A 17,906-nucleotide genomic window follows, 5' to 3' on the forward strand; every position below is an offset into this window, starting at 1 on the left:
ATATCTCATACACAAACAGCAGTTGACCGGCGTTGCCTGGTGTAACGTTGTTGTGATGCCTCGTGTAAGGAGGAGAAATGCGTACCATCACGTTTCCGACTTTGATAAAGGTCGGATTGTAGCGTATCGCGATTGCGGTTTATCGTATCGCGACATTGCTGCTCGCGTTGGTCGAGATCCAATGACTTTTAGCAGAATATGGAATCGGTGGGTTCAGGAGGGTAATACGGAACGCCGTGCTGGATCCCAACGGTCTCGCATCACTAGCAGTCGAGATGACAGGCGTCTTATCCGCATGGCTGTAACGGATCGTGCAGCCACGTCTCGATCCTCGAGTCAACAGATGGAGACGTTTGCAAGACAACAACCATCTGCACCAACAGTTCGATGACGTTTGCAGCAGCATGGACTATCAGGTCGGAGACCATGGCTGTGGTTACCCTTGACGCTGCATCACAGACAGGTGCGCCTGCGTTGGTGTACTCAATGACGAACCTGGGTGCACGAATGGCAAAACGTCATTTTTTCGGATGAATCCAGGTTCTGTTTACAGCATCATGATGTTCGCATCCGTGTTTGGCGACATCGCAGTGAACGCACATTGGAAGCGTGTATTCGTCATACTGGCGTATCACCCGGCGTGATGGTATGGGGTGCCATTGGTTACACGTCTCGGTCAGCTCTTGTTCGCATTGACGGCACTTTGAACAGTGGACGTTACATTTCAGATGTGTTACGACCCGTGGCTCTATCCTTCATTCGATCCCTGCGAAACCCTACATTTCAGCAGGATAATGCACAACCGTATGTTGCAGGTCCTGTACGGACCTTTCTGGATACAGAAAATGTTCGACTGCTGCCCTGACCATCACATTCTCCAGATCTCTCACCAATTGAAAACGTGTGGTCAATGGTGGCCGAGCAACTGGCTCGTCACAATACGCCAGTCACTACTCTTGATGAACTGTGGTATCGTGTTGAAGCTGCATGGGCAGCTGTACCTGTACACGCCATCTAAGCTCTGCTTGACTCAATGCCCAGGCGTATCAAGGCCATTATTACGGCCAGAGGTGGTTGTTCTGGGTACTGATTTCTCAGGATCTATGCACCCAAATTGCGTGAAAATGTAATCACACGTCAGTTCTAGTATAATATATTTGTCGAATGAATACCCGTTTATCATCTGCATTTCTTCTTAGTGTAGCAATTTTAATGGCCAGTATTGTATATAGTCCTCTGAGTTGCAATTTCTTGCATTTTCTAAGCACTAATGTAAATAATTTTTTATTATCGTATCAAAACATTTCTCGTAATTATTGTTATTATTAATCCACTGCCCACAAGGTGAGGTAGGAAACCACCTGCCCGCCCTGTTTACGTTAGTGCGCAACCGCAGTGTTGGTGAGATCTTATCCCCAACTAGTGTATCCTTCTAGCCCGTCACACTCACTGTATTCGAGGGGTCGCCCGCTCCGTAGTACGTACTACCCGAGTGGGATTTCACCCGTCCGTGTTGTTAACGTCCTCCCAATTCATCTTGCGGGTAGAGGGTTAAGTTTTAGGCGACCCTGGCACTTTAAAATTGAGGATGATAACAGCTTATATGTGAGGGGGAGCGGAAACTGCGGCCGCCTCCCCTTCGTTCCCCCACCACCTCTCACCGAAGAACTGAGCTAAGGATTCACGTGCCTCGCGGTCTAGGGCCCCTTGTCACGGTTCGCGCGGCTCATCCCGTCGGAGGTTGGTGTCCTCCCTCAGGCACGTCCTTAGCGTAAGTTAGTTAAAGTAGTGTGTAAGCCTATTGACCGATGACCTCGGCAGTTCGGTCCCATAGGAACTTACCACAAATTTCCTAGTTTTTTCCAAGGATTCACGCTTGGCTCGAATTGTGGAGTAGAGACCCTGTTCACTAGATGCAATCTCTAACTTCCCGCCGGCCGGTGTGGCCGAGCGGTTCTAGGCGCTACAGTCTGGAACCGCGCGACCGCTACGGTCACAGGTTCGCATCCTGCCTCGGGCATGGGTGTGTGTGATGTCCTTAGGTTAGTTAGGTTGGTTAGGTTTAAGTAGTTCTAAGTTCTGGGGGACTGATGACCTCAGAAGTTAAGTCCCATAGTGCTCAGAGCCATTTGAATTTTTCTAACTTTCGCCTTATCTCGCAACTGACGACATTAGTGTTTGGAAAACTTTTAATTCGAACGAAGAGATTATGGCGGCTGTAAGTGGATATTTTGCTGACTTTCAAGATTTATTCTTCAAAGGTGGGATTTAATCAACGGAAAAGTACGTTGACACCGAAAAATTAGTTCATTTTTCTCGTAGAAAGAGAGGTGTTCGCTACCTGGACGGAAACTTTTCATCGTACTCTTGTACATTTTTACCTTCCGAAAACCGCATTCCATTTCACAATTTCTGGTTCAGTTTAACCCAGAAACTGTAACCAACCATCTGCTGAGAACTCTGTCTCAAGGTTACTAGATGGTGTAATCGTACACTCCCGCACACCACCAGTCTATTTTCAGTCCCTTTTTAAAGATTAATTCTTTTCAAAAGCTCCGAGAGGCGTAAGATATACAAATAACTTTTTTACTTATCTTCATTTTCTCGTGGTTGGCTGCAGTTTGTCACGTCTAGGGGTAGATCCTTGAGGCTGAAATTTCTTAACTTTGTAGGTTTCAGATGATGCTATAAATATTAAGTAAGTCTATTGTGTTATTTCTGTTTCTATGACTTTTTTATTTTATCCCATTCTTCTATGTCACATTGTCTTTACAATATCCATTTACATAAAACAGAAATTTACATTGTTATTGCCAAACACAAAAACACATCCGATTCCATCAGAGGCATGGCCACCACTTCTAACTCATTCTGTGGTACTAAACATATTCCAGAGAGTTCACAAAACAAGAGTTTACAAATTTCTTGACAAAAGAAGAACCTTCACCAAGCTATATCATTATTTTGTAAATGAATCCAGAAATAAACTTAATAATTAGCAGTATATTGTGGAATTAATAATATGAATTTTAAGTATCCCAGTTATTTCGTAATTTCAAATGTTTCCAAAAGAAGAGTAATTTTAATTGAACATACAGCGTTAATACATATCGATTGAAATAAATTCATTTCTTTTTATACATTTTAGCCTGAAATATAATACATCGTATACAAAATCATATGAAATTCCTTTAGTGAGGCAATTGAGATAATGTTCACCTATACAAATCTTGTCTACACTTCTGAGAAAGCATGAAGAAACATATTATGATTTTATATTTGAATTCAGGACTATGATGTCAAGAGACCGATGTTTAATACCAGTATGATCAAACCTTAAATATGTTTACAAATCAGTAGGTGTAAAGAAGATTAATTTTAAAAATAATTACTTGTGGACTCTGTACTGTGTCTTTCAAGGTCCAAGAGTAGCAAAAATCACGGATCCTTCTCCTCCCCCCCCCCCCTGAGAAAAGGACATCTGTGACACATTGGAACAAAGTCCTCCTCTTTGCACATTAGGTTTCACTTAGCGCTGTCTTTGACATCTTGAGCGACGACTACCACAGTGTACACGTCATTCCATAGTATGACAAATCAGGGTCATCTGGAAAGACTTGCACCAGGCGAACGGTATACCCGACTGGAGGCCCACGCCGCACGACGTTATTATTATTATTATTTATCGTCATCATGAAGCGATCCCACCTAGCAACAAAAAACCGACGTCATTTTATTGTCCCAGTTGTCCCATGCAACTTTTGTCCCACGAACTTTTCAGCTCCTATCATACTCTGAGTTATTCTTGTTGGCAATATTTAGGACTCATCCTGTATATATTGAGAGGCCAGTGTCAGTATACCCAGACTTGTGAACAGGGGTCGACAAGAGGTTCGTGAACTTACACCATTTATTGCGCGATCTGCCCATTTCTGAGCCAAAAATATCCTTCGAGAATGGGAAGAATTACCCCAAAATATAATGCCATACGACATAAGCGAATGAAAATAAGCAAAGTAGACTAATTTTCGTGTCGAACGATCATTTACTTCAGTTAACGTTCGAATAGTGAAAATGGGAGTCTTTGAACAAGATCCTGAACGTGGGCTTTCCACTACAGTTTATTATGTATCTGAACACCTAGAAATTTTAACTGTTCCATTTCACTAATCATGTGCCCATTCTATGAAATTAAAACGTCGGGTTTTGTTGAACTGTGTGTTAGAAACTGTGTCTTACTGTAATTTAGCATTAGTTTATTTTCTACAAGCCATGAACTTATGTCATGAACTGCACTATTTAAACACAGCCAATGTCTCACACAATATCGTTCACTACGAAGCTAGTGTCATCGGCAAACAGAAAAATTTTACAATTATCTGTAATATTAGTGGCATATCATTTATATAAATATGGAACAGGAGTGGCCCCAACACTGATCCCTGAGGCACCCCCCATTTGACAGTGCCCCACTCAGACCCTACATCACAGCCATTATCAACGTTGTGAACAATGACCTTTTCCCATTTGTTGTTAAAGTAAGAGGTGGACTAGTTGTGAGCTACTCCCCGTATTCTATAGTGGCCCAACATCTGAAGCAATGTTTTGTGATCAACACAATCAAACGCCTTAGTTAAATCAAAAAATATGCCTAGCTTCCGAAAACTTTTGTTTAATCCATCCAGTACCTCACAGAGAAAAGAGAATATAGCATATTCAGTTGTTAAACCACTTCTGCAGCCGAATTGTACATTTGATAGCAAATTATGTGATATAAAATGATCGATTATCCTTAGCCGAGCGGTCTGAGGCGCTGCAGTCATGGACTGTGCGGCTGGTCCCGGTGGAGGTTCGATTCCTCCCTCGGACATGGGTGTGTGTGTTTGTTCTTAGGATAATTTAGGTTAAGTAGTGTGTAAGCTTAAGGACTGACGACCTTAGCAGTTAAGTCCCATAACATTTCAAACACATTTGAACATTTTATTGATTATCCTTACATACGCAGCCTTTTCAGTAACTTTATCAAACACTGATGGCATAGAAATAGGTCTAAAATTGTCTACATTAGCCCTTTTTCCCTTTTTATGAAGCATCTTCACTACGGAGTACTTCCATCGTTCAGGAAACTGACCATTCTTAAAGGAAAACTTATTAATATGGCTAAGTACAGAGCTAACATGTGCATCACAGTACTTTAATATTCTTCAAGGCACTCCATCATATCCATGAGAGTCCTTAGTCTTCAGCGATTTAATTATGTCATACGCTGTATTATTGAGGGCAACAATAACTGTCCCCCGCCTATTGGGAGAAGCTAGTATCACTAGAAGCTTACCGTGAAGTGGCGTAAAAATGTCACTCGATGAGCCCACCACAGCCTATAGCACTCGACGTATGAACAATATGGGAGATGCCATATTGGATTTCGTCGCATTTTGTTCTTTTTGTTTTATAGCACAAGTGTTATGACAGTATGCTGTTTAAAGGCAACGGCGCATCGTAGATTCATCACAAACACGTCACTCTTGGTATGATTTGTTATAATGAAATGTCAGTTAACGACCCACCGGCGGTAAAAACCTTGAGGGGATCATAAAATAACAGAAATTGTTGTTGAATGTTGTATGTGTTCATCGTGGTCCAGAGTATACCAGTGAACCCCCATTTCCTTAAATAATCGAACTCGCTAATATAAAACAGCTTAAAACTTGTGATTACTTTACAGATGAGTTACTGTGTTTAATATTTGGCTTTAAGCATGTAAGCGATGTAAAGTTTAGAAAAGGTTTGAAATTATGTTTAAAGTGTGTTGGAAATCGCTAAGTGCTCTAATTACCAAACACTGGATGAGAATAGTTTAGGTAACTTGCGCTCCGCTTTTAATCAAAAGCTAGTTTTTCACGCATCTCACTGTCTATCACTACATATTTGTTGAATTATGTGTCATACAATTATACAGGGTAATTTTTTCCGCCGTGTACAAAATCTAGGGATTGATTGATGAGAGAATACGGGTCAAGAAAGACCTGATGTACGTTTGTCCGGAAATGCATGGTTTCCATGCTAGAGGCCATTTATTCAATCACACTTTGTTGCAGAGACTGCACAATGCAGCCACAGTTAAAGCATGCATGGTTTTCTCCTAGAGGGTGGTACTGTTCCTCCCACAGTATTTGGTAACCTTGTGTCCGATTCAATTCTCTTGCTGACTCACGTTGTAGTGGCTGTGGTACAGTGTTATACACAATGGTTCTGAATTCGAATCGAGAGCTTGCCGGTATGGTGTTCATTTATGGAATGGCAAATGGCAACGGGCGGCGGGCAGCAAGGTTGTGTAAGGAGGCCTATCCCCGCCGACAATAGCCACAGCATTCAATGTTTGCAACAGTGTTTCGCCATTTGTCTGGGACAGGGTCGTTTCAGGAAGCAGAAAATCATGATGGACGTGCCCGAAACGTTCGGACACCAGGCTTGGAAGAAAATGTTATTAACACTATGGAAGGCGACCGCCGTGTCAGTGCCAGGCAGTTGGCCCGCCAGTACAGGGTAAGCCATACGACCGTTTGGAACATTCTCCATGACAACTACCCTTGTCACTTATAGCGTGCGCAAGGCTTACTAGCGACAGACTTTCCACATCGGGAGCAGTTTTATCACGGATTTCTTCACCAGGAAACCACGACTCTGGGATTTGTATCACCCATCCTGTTCACACATGAGGCCACCTTTACGTGGAGTATCTTCAACTTTCATAAGTCATCTGTGGGATAGTATGCAGAACCTCCATGACAGCGAATCATCAGCATCAGTGCAGCCGGAATGTGTGAGCCGGGATGATTGGGGACCGAATTTTGCGACCAACCTTACTTCCGTGTCGCCTAACAGGCCGGAACTGTCGGCATTTCTTGCGGGTGGCTTTGCCTCCCCTGCTGGAAGAAGCGCCATTGATGATTCGAGGGGTTATGTGGCTGCTACATAATGGTGCTCTAGCCCACTTCACCGTTGCCGTCCGGATGCAGCTCTATCGTGTCTTTCCTGGTCGATGGATCTGATGAGGTGGACCTGGCTGCTTGTTCACCAGATTCCAACCCGTGCACAGCAGTTAAGTCCCATAGTGCTCACAGCTATTTGAACCATTCAAACCCGTGCGATTTCTGGTTATGGGGCCATTACAAAAGTATCGTGCATGCAGAGCCCATTCCAAATCTGGAAACTGGAGCAGCGTATTCATGCTGCCTTTGACACTGTCCGGATGCGGCCTGGCCGATGCAGACTACGGCCTGATGTCAAAAATGGTTCAAATGACTCTGAGCACTATGGGACTTAACATCTGTGGTCATCAGTCCCCTAGAACTTAGAACTACTTAAACCTAACTAACCTAAGGACATCACACACATCCATGCCCGAGGCAGGATTCGAACCTGCGACCGTAGCGGCCTCGCGGTTCCAGACTGAAGCGCCTAGAACCGCACGGCCACAAGGACCGGCGGCCTGATCTCGATGAAGGCGGAGTTCACGAAGGGAAAGGATAACCATAAACAAGTCCAGAGCGTAGCAAAGTCGTCTTAAGCGTATACAAACAGTCTAGGGAGCAATCCGAATGAAAAGAAGTTATACAGGCAAGGTCAAAATTCTCCTGACTAGTGGTGCATACTAAATGCTTCGGTGATTAGTGAGAGACTGACTAGTACACAGTATTTACAGGCAATCTCGCGTCAACGGACGTAGTTGCGGCTGCGGCGGGGCTCGCATGGGAGCAGGTGGACGACTTGTCTTCATATACACTACTGGCCATTAAAGTTGCTACACCACGAAGATGACGTGCTACAGACGCGAAATTTATCCGACACGAAGAAGATGCTGTGATATGCAAATGATTCGCTTTTCAGAGCATTCACACAAGGTTGGCGTCGGTGGCGACACCTACAACGTGCTGACATGAGGCAAGTTTCCAACCGATTACTCATACACAAACAGCAGTTGACCGGCGTTGCCTGGTGTAACGTTGTTGTGATGCCTCGTGTAAGGCGGAGAAATGCGTACCATCATGTTTCCGACTTTATAAAGGTCGGATTGTAGCCTATCGCGATTGCGGTTTATACTATAGAGATCTAATGACTGTTAGCAGAATATGGAATCGGTATGTTCAGGAGGGTAATACGGAACGCCATGCTGGATCACAACGGCCTCGTATCACTAGCAGTCGAGATGACAGGCATCTTATCCGCATGGCTGTAACGGTTCGTGCAGCAACGTCTCGATTCCTGAGTCAACAGATGGGGACGTTTTCAAGACAACAACCATCTGCACGAACAGTTCGACGACGTTTGCAGCAGCATGGACTATCAGCTCGGAGACCATGGCTGCGGTTACCCTTGACGCTGCATCACAGACAGGAGCGCCTGCGATGGTGTACTCAACGACGAACCTGGGTGCACGAATGGCAAATGATAAATTTTTCGGATGAATCCAGGTTCTGTTTGCAGCACTATGATGGTTGCATCCGTGTTTGGCGACATCGCGGCGAACGCACATTGGAAGCGTGTATTCACCATTGCCATACTGGCGCATCACAAGGCGTGATGGTATGAGGTGCCATTGGTTACACGTCTCGGTCACCTCTTGTTCGCATTGACGGCACTTTGAACAGTGGACGTTTCGTTTCAGATGTGTTACAACCCGTGGCTCTACCCTTCATTCGATCCCTGCAAAATCCTACATTTCAGCAGGATAATGCACGATCGCATGTTGCAGGTCCTGTACGGGCCTTTCTGGATACAGAAAATGTTCGGCTGCTGCCCTAGCCAGCACACTCTCCAGATCTCTCACCAATTGAAAACGTCTGGTCAATGGCGGCCGAGCAACTGGCTCGTCACAATACGCCAGTCACTACTCTTGATGAACTGTGATATCGTGTTGAAGCTGCATGGGCAGCTGTACCCGTACACGCCATCCAAGCTCTGTTTGACTCAATGCCCAGGCGTATCAAGGCCATTATTACGGCCAGAGGTGGTTGTTGTGGGTACTGATTTCTCAGGATCTATGCACCCAAATTGCGCGAAAATGTAATCACACGTCAGTTCTAGTATAATATATTTGTCGAATGAATACCCGTTTATCATCTGCATTCCTTTTGGTGTAGCAGTTTTAATGGCCAGTAGTGTACTTAATTGTGGAATCTCAGAAAAAACCTGCGTGCTTCATCACGGGCCAATTAGGTGCTCCTCCAACCCCATTGGCAGGCGTTACAAGCGAGACGTTGTGTATGACGGTGTGATTTATTGTAAGAGCAAGTATCCTAGAAGAGAAAATTAACATATACTTCGTACGCGAAAAAGGCACGAAGGTAAAACTGGAGAGAAACGATCAGGTACGGAGTCTCAATAGACGTTCTTGCCACCACCTGGAACAGGATAGGGGAAAGGCGAAGTAACAGTGCTTCACATAAAAATAAGGTAGTTTGTGAAAATTATTATTTTGCACCAGATTTTCACGCGCACGTTTGATTGGGGCGTACCAATATGGTTTGAAATACAGTAACATAGATCACATTTTTGTAGTGTGGGGAAACAGTCACACTGGAGAGCAGTAGCGAAGAGCTAAAAAAGATTAGAGATCGTTGAACACTGTGAAGTAATATTCGTTAAAGAAACCGGAAAAAAGTTTAAATATATTTTGTTTTTCAGAATGAGATTTTCACTCTGCAGCGGAGTGTACGCTGATATGAAACTTCCTGGCAGATTAAAACTGTGTGCCGGATCGAGAATCGAACTCGGGACCTTTGCCTTTCGCGGTTAAGTGCTCTACCATTTTTTTCTTTTTTTTTTTTCGTTCGTTGTATCTGCTCGGGGCGGACGTCGTAAGACATCCATTTAAGTTTGTTGTTGATCGATTAACTCAGTTTTTTTTTACAGAGAGCAGCTAACCCTCTGACCGAACACACTGAGCTACCGTGCCGGCGTGATCTGAGCTACCCAAGCACGACTCACGCACCGTCCTCACAGCTTTACTTCTGCCAGTACCTCGTCTCATGCCTTCCAAACTTACAGAAGCTCTCCTGCGAACCAGAAGTAAAGCTGTGAGGACGGGGCGTGAGTCGTGCTTGGGTAGCTCAGATGGTAGAGCACTTGCCCGCGAAAGGATTGGATTGTTTTGGGGGAAGAGACCAAACAACGAGGTCATCGGATTAGGGAAGGATGGGGAAGGATGTCGGCTGTGCCCTTTCTAAGGAACCATCCCGGCATTTGCCTGGAGTAATTTAGGGAAATCACGGAAAACCTAAATCAGGACGGCCGGACGCGGGATTGAACGTCGTCATCCCGAATGGGAGTCCAGTGTGCTAGCCACTGCGCCACCTCGCTCGGTTTGCCCGCGAAAGGCAAAGGTCCCGAGTCCGAGTCTCGGTCCGGCACACAGTTTTAATCTGCCAGCAAGTTTCATATCAGCACACACTCCGCTGAAGAGTGAAAATCTCATTCTGGTCACAATTTATTGGTTGTGAACGGTAGATTGAAACTGATGAAATTGCAAAAAGTTAAGAAATTAAAGAGGTAGGACCTGGATGAACTGAAAAAGCCAGTGATTGTTCAGTGTTTCACAGGGAGCGTTAGGGAACGATTGACAATATCAGGGGAAAGGAATGTAGTAGAAGAAGAATGGGTAGCTTTGAGAGATGAAATAGTGAGGCAGCATAGGATGTAGGAACACGTGAGGCATTACTGACCTTATGACGTGTCATAGAAGTTAGGTTAACGAAAGGCAAACCTACGTTTATAGTATTTGTAGACTTAGGGAAAGCTTTTGACAATGTTGACTGAAATACTCTCTTTGAAATTCTGAGGGTAGCAGGGGTAAAATACATGGAGCGAAAGGCTATATACAGCTTGTACTTTAACCAGACGGCAGTTATAAGAGTTGAAGGGCATGAAAGGGAAGCAGTGATTGAGAAGAGAGTGAGACAGGGTTGTAGCCTATCGCCGTTATTATTCAGTCTGTAAAGCGAGCAAGCAGTAAAGGAAAAAAAAATTGAGTAGAATTAAAATCCAGTGAGAAGAAATAAAAACTTTCAGGTTTACCGATGACTTAGTAATTCTCTGAGACATCAAAGGACTTGGAAGAGGAGTTGAACAGAATGGACAGGCTCTTGAAAGGAGGATATAAGATGAACAGCAACAAAAGCAAAACAAGACTAAAGAAATGTAGTCGAATTAAATCAGGTGATTCTGAGGAATCAGATTAGGAAACGTGTCACTTAAAGTAGTTGATGAATTTTGCTATTTGGGTTCAAATGGCTCTGAGCACTATGGGACTCAACTGCTGTGGTCATCAGTCCCCTAGGACTTAGAACTAATTAAACCTAACTAACCTAAGGACATCACACACATCCATGCCCGAGGCAGGATTCGAACCTGCGACCGTAGCAGCAGCGCGGCTCCGGACTGGAGCGCCTAGAACCGCACGGCCACCGCGGCCGGCTGCTATTTGGGCAGCAAAATAACTGATGACGGCAGAAGTAGACAGGATATAAAATTTAGACCGGTAATGGCGAGAAATGCGTTTCTGAAGAAGAGAAATTTGTTAATATCAAGCATATACATCTAAGTGTCAGGAAGTCTTTTCTGGAAGTATTTTTATGGGGTGTATTCCATGTATGGAAGTGAAACATGGATGATAAATAGTTTAAACAAGAGACTAGAAGCTTTTGAAATCTGAGGGTACAGAATAATGCCGAAGATTACATGGGTAACTAATGAAGAGGTACTGAATAGAATCGGAAGCAAGCAAATTTGTGGCACAGCCTGACTAGAAGAAGGTATCGGTTGGTATGACATCAAGGGATCACCAATTTGGCACCGGAGGGAAGCATGAGGGGGGGGGGGGGGGGGAAATAATCGTAGAAGAAAACCAAGAGATGAATACAGTAAGCAGATTCAGAAATTTAGATTGAATAGTTACCCGGAGATGAAGAGGCTTGCACAAGATAAAGTAGCATGGAGAGCTGCAGCAAACCAGTCTTTGGACTCAAGACCACAACAGCAACGTATGAAGGCTACTGTCAAAGACTACTGTAAGGATTGTTATACTGCAGCGAGCGCGCCGCCGACGAATGAGCGGCGTTGTTAGCGGGCCACTAGACGTTGCAGCAGACTGGCGAGTGCCGTGTGTTGCTTTATGAGGAAGTCGTCCCACCTAAGCAAAGTCATCCATCCGTATTACTTAAGTTAGGAAAACTAGCTGTATTGGGAGCAGACAGTCGCCACAAAAAAAAATGACACCACTGACAATCGATTTCGTGAGTGTTCTGGTTCAGAAACTAAGTATACACCAATTTCTGAAAAAATTGTATTCTCGTTTATGAATGCATATCTCTCGACTTCAACATATAACCTTAATTATTAACACTAAAAATCTGACAAGGATTTCGAGATGTTAAAGATGTGTACTTAGTGCCACGTTTCTAATTGTATATGGTATTGCACTGTTAACCCATATGATTAAATAATATGACCGTTTTCTGCTCAATGTAGAATCCAGTAATGTTTACAAAACTGTTGACCCACACAAATTTAATCCTGAAAAATTACTGATTCCAGCTGGTCAAGAGGAAGTTGTAAAACTGCTTGTAACAAATGGTGCTGCAGTCAATGTGCAGTCGCAGAATGGATTCACTCCGCTCTACATGGCAGCTCAAGAAAATCACGACAACGTCGTCCGGTATCTGCTCGCTAATGGCGCCAACCAGAGTTTGGCGACAGAGGTAATATCGTAATTCCATAATGCTTTGCATTGTTAGAAACTGGCTATGAACAATTCGTGGTGTGAAGTTATTCATAAATATCACACAGAAACGAATTATAGCTGTAGTTGTAATGATATCGAAAATTAGAAATTGTCAGATTGAAAACTCTGCTGGTTCATCAATTAATCCACATATACCAGTAGTGTTGTACGGATTCCCTCCTGAAGCAAATCCTTCAGGGATGTCGGAGGGGTCAAGTTATGCACTAACACACTGAAGCACCCACTGCTAATAACAACAGTGCCAATCGACAGTAACGGACGCTCACGATATTATTACAAGTCCATAAATGTGATTGTGAACAATTGATTTTACTTGAAAAACGTTTGAGGCTCACAGTCGAAACACACGGTACACAAGAAAATAAAAAATTTATTTGTGATTCGAATAATTTCTGTACTCATATTTTCATACCGTCCACTTCTGGTAGCACAAAACACTTTTTGCAAATGCCCAAAAAAGTTTCACCATTTGGGAGATCAAACAGTTTATCTTTACATCACCGAGAAACAAACTGGCTCTAGACATGAGAAGAAATGGTGGACACCAAACAAAAAATCAGGTAACTTGTCAAATACATGCTAAATGAGTTTTAAATTGCCTGTATTTTGGGAATGGCAGTGTAAAGACATGTACTTCAACAAAGCTGTACGAAATCATTTGCATGTGGCTGAACTGGAATGACACCATTGTACGGACTGCTGCTCGAACTCGGTATTTGTGTAAGATCTCTATGAAACCGATAGGCAGTTTGGGAGAAGTCAAAAGCATTGGAGTTACACAGTTTACATCCATGTCCATGTTCTGAGCAACCGTCGGCAAACGACACGCAGATGTGACGGACCTTTCTTCTGGCAAGCGTTACTAGTAGCCCAGTGCTTAGAGTATGGCGAACTTTCTAGCTGGGCAAAACAGAAAGGACAGGATCGAATCAGAGAACACTGACGCTAGTGCTGTGGTGGTCACGACTGCTTTGGCTGGCCTTGATCTACTCAGCACTGGGTCCCCATGTTTACCGCTGCTTCCTCGTGCAAGCTGTCTGTTGTCCTAGTGGGCATATCTTGTGACACTACTGCCACATCACCCCACACTTCAATTTGGTCACCCGCTGTCCAAGAAACTTCAAAAGACTGTGTTCGTCACAAAACTTCAGCCAACAGGGGTTTTTCACAGAATAAATCCTTCTGGCACACTTCCTTGTACGGAGCTAAACAGATAATTGTCATGCACCATAGTGTCTGCAAAAGAATCATTATGGGCATCAATAACGAACTGACACTTATGGCTAAGGCCATGAAGTTCAGTTGCCCAGGCCCTGTGTGACTGACTTAGTTTCTTGCAGCATTAGTTGAATTCAGTTTGCTTCACTATGACATGCATTCATTTACGATGATAATTGGACAATAAACTGCACATGTGTTCAAAAGTAAGAGCTGTCAATTCTTGTAAATGGGCAAGCTAACACAGTAATTGATACACTGTAGGTGGAATCCATGAGAGGAATAACACTTTGCACAAATTAGAGTCTGTCACGCCAAAAGCAAAAAAATACTGTCTGAGTATTTTTTCGTAACCTTCCCAATCCTTGACTGAATCATCATATGGACAGAAAGTGAGTGGATAGACTAGTGGAACAGTACCCTGTCTATCAATGGAAGCCAACAAAGTGGTCACTGCCAAAGTTAGCTGTTAAGTCAGGCTGGTAGCATGGCATCCATAGTGACTGAACCTGATGAAACCACATTTAAAGACTGCATGTGAGGAAACCGTTCCAAACTCATCACCAGTCATGTAGTAACCAAGTATTTTGAAACCGATCAGAGTAATGCAGATACGGCTTTATTCAGAAATCTCTGAATAATAATGTAAATAAGTCTCTCATGACATGTAATAATACAAGAGAATCATCCAGAAGCCACAACATAAGCGATACACAAAATAACTGATGTAAGCAGTACAAATTAAAAGCACATAGTGAGAGTGACTCGGCGCTGCTTTGCGTATATAAAGGCACGAGTTGCTGGTAGACGATGTGACAGAGACCTTTCCATGCACACGTTTCCTGCAGGCAGCCTCTAGTGGTTGATTTAGGTACACCCAAACAGCAACATTACTAGCACTAGTAGCAGGACACGGCACTAGTAGCAGGACACGGCACATACTATGTCATTGTTATGTAGATGTAAGAGGCAGCTCAAAAGAGCTTCTCGTTTTCATCATGTAAATTTCTCATACAGCATATGCAAATGTGCAGTGTTCCTATATGTGTTAAAAGTCACTTGTTTGCTCTGAGACAATGGGGTAGTCATGGAATTAGAAGTAACAGAAAATCAGAGTAAGGTGGAAACCATGAAATATGCAAACACTTTTCTTAGAAGAGTAATTAATGGATGTCCTTCCAGAGAAATTTAGTGCTAATTGAAACATATAAATAGAGTTGTAAAATGTAGTAACTTGAGGCATATATTTTATTCAGGCATCTTTTCATTTCCATCTATTCTATTTCTCCTGTCCCCAAACTAAAATCATTATTTTGGGTTCTTCCTAATCTTCCGGCATATTAGCTGCTTGCTTTTCATGTTTTGTATGCATTTTTGTCCTAATTGTTGTGTTATCTCAAATATTAGTCACTGAATAATTTGATTATACAGTCACCTTTACTATTTGCAGTTATAAGAAAAATGGTATACAACACAAAAGTCATCAGCTAAGCAGCTAATCTTCCATTCATAGACAGAACTTCGTTGCATGTAAGTTACACTGAAATTATAAAATTTTGTACAGGATGGGTTCACACCACTGGCTGTGGCAATGCAACAGGGTCACGACAAGGTTGTTGCAGTATTACTTGAAAATGACACAAGAGGCAAAGTGCGTCTGCCTGCTTTGCACATTGCTGCCAAAAAGGATGACTGCAAAGCAGCAGCCTTGTTGCTACAGGTGAGTTAACTTTGCCCAATTAAGTTTATTTATGCATCTAATGATTTAGTTCCATTATAAATGTGCTGTAAATGACTTACTGTGAAATTTTGTTTGATTATAACTGCATTTATTGGCAGAGTATGAACTAAAGAAAAATAATTTATTTTTTACATGAAAGAAAGGAAAATACTTTTAACCAAGTAAAGCTATGGATAATTAAGTAAAATATACTGATGATCCAAAACATTATACCTCTTCCTTAATAGTATGTTTGTGCATCTATGGAACACAATACAGCAGTAGTTTTGCATGGCATGGTTTCAGCAAGTCTTTGGTAGATTTTCAGAGGCATGTGGGCCCAGATAATTGTGCACATGTCATATAATTCCCATAAATTATGGACTGGTCACTTGCAGGCATGAAAGTGAGCTCACTAGCATCCCAGATGTGTTCATTCAGGTTCAGATTGGGCAAATTCAGTGGACAAGACATCAGTGTGAGTTCACCACCACACTCCTCCAACCACTAAAAGTCTGGCTGTGTGATATGGATAATTATCCTGCTGGAAGATGCCATCACCCTCGGTGAAGGCATCAAGCATGAAGGGATGCAGGTGGCGTCCACAAAAATGTGCGTGTAGACCACAACTGTCATGGTGCATTAGATTACTATCGCAAGTACTGTGGAAGCCCAGATGACAGTCCCTCATACCATAATAGTGCCACCACCAGTGTGTGTCCATGGCATGGCGCCAGCTTCAAGCAGCCATTTGCCTGGACAATGGTTTATCCATATGTGAACATCAACCTAGTGTAACAAGAAATGTGATACATCTGACCAAGCAACAAGTTTCCATTGATCACCACTCCAATCTCAATGATTCTGTACCCACTGGAATCATAATCGACTTTATCATCTGGTCTACATGGGAACTTGTGGTGGTCACCTGTTGTGGAACATAATGTTCAACAATGTGCACTAAACAGCAGGCTTGGAAACACTTTTGACTGCACCTGCATTGCACACTGACATCAGATCTGTCACAGATTGCTCCTTATCCATCTTAACAGAATGGTCAACCCTCCAACTCCCATGTTTTCTTATGAGACATGAAAGTTCAACATTTGTTGTCTACTTGTGGTTTTGCCTGTACATCCCCCATGTGCTTGTGGTTACTTCATCCTTCAACCATCATTATATTTTGACTCATTAATGTAATTGAAAAGTAGAAGTGAAGGGAAGAACAATATCAAATAGTGCAGTAAATGAGAAAAACATTGGACTTTGGAAGTGGATGATACATTAACCTGTATGACAGAGTGCAGCACAAATAGAAGATAGAAAACTCTAATGCAGAAATTGGTATAAATTAGACAAAGTGTTTTGTGAAGTGACAACATGAGGAAATTGAGTGATGAGACGTTTAATGAAGTTTCCTTAGAAGACAGTGACAGAAATGGAGCCGTTACAGAAATGCATAAAAAAATCATGTAAATATAAATATTCTTTTGTTCAAAGATATTTATTCAATGCAACAAGAAAGTCATAGACTAACAGACAAAAATTCTTAAATAAATGGTCAGTATGGATCGCACACTTTCACTTGCCCCTGACAAGGTGATGCTGGAGGGGAAGCTTGCGATCAGCTCATAGCACATTGGCTGCTAAGACACGCCCCACCTCCTTTTCCCAGACCAGCCAACTTACAGGTTATAAAAGGAGTGGATGTGTAATAGGTTAATGAGTCACAGAGGTAACATGAAAGTTGATCACACCTCGCTACAAGGACTAGGTATAGCCCTCTTCCTTCTCTTCTGTAAATCACATTAACAATCACACAGTGGAAACTCCAAGTAGGATATCATCAATGTAGGAAGAAACAGATTGCTACTTACTGAAAAGGTGACACATTAAGTTGCAGACAGGCACAATTAAAAGGCACTTACACCTAAGCTTTTGGCCACAGCCTTTGTCATAAAAAAAAGAGAAATGCACACAATTCATTAACACAACCAAGCACACCTCACACACACATAACCACCAAACTCTGGCATCTCTGGCCAGAATGGAACTATCGCAAGAGATGGAATCGGCAGTCTTGAGGGGGTGGTGAAGGGGAAGGGATAGCACTGTATGGGTGGGGGGAGAAAGGAGCACTGTCTGGCAGAGTGTGCAGAGATTGGA

The 17,906-nt window shown here is 42.9% G+C and overlaps 1 protein-coding gene across 1 annotated transcript in view; it reads left to right on the plus strand.

The window, feature by feature from the left end:
* LOC126249149 (ankyrin-3-like) overlaps nt 1-17,906 on the plus strand; it is a 602,141-nt gene that overhangs the window by 288,347 nt on the left and 295,888 nt on the right. Inside the window, exons 5-6 of the mRNA XM_049950803.1 lie at nt 12,595-12,758; nt 15,585-15,740. Coding sequence (XP_049806760.1) covers nt 12,595-12,758; nt 15,585-15,740 — 320 coding nt within the window. The remainder of the gene's footprint in view (nt 1-12,594; nt 12,759-15,584; nt 15,741-17,906) is intronic.

Source organism: Schistocerca nitens, chromosome 3, assembly GCF_023898315.1.
Source record: "Schistocerca nitens isolate TAMUIC-IGC-003100 chromosome 3, iqSchNite1.1, whole genome shotgun sequence".
NCBI lineage: Eukaryota > Metazoa > Arthropoda > Insecta > Orthoptera > Acrididae > Schistocerca > Schistocerca nitens.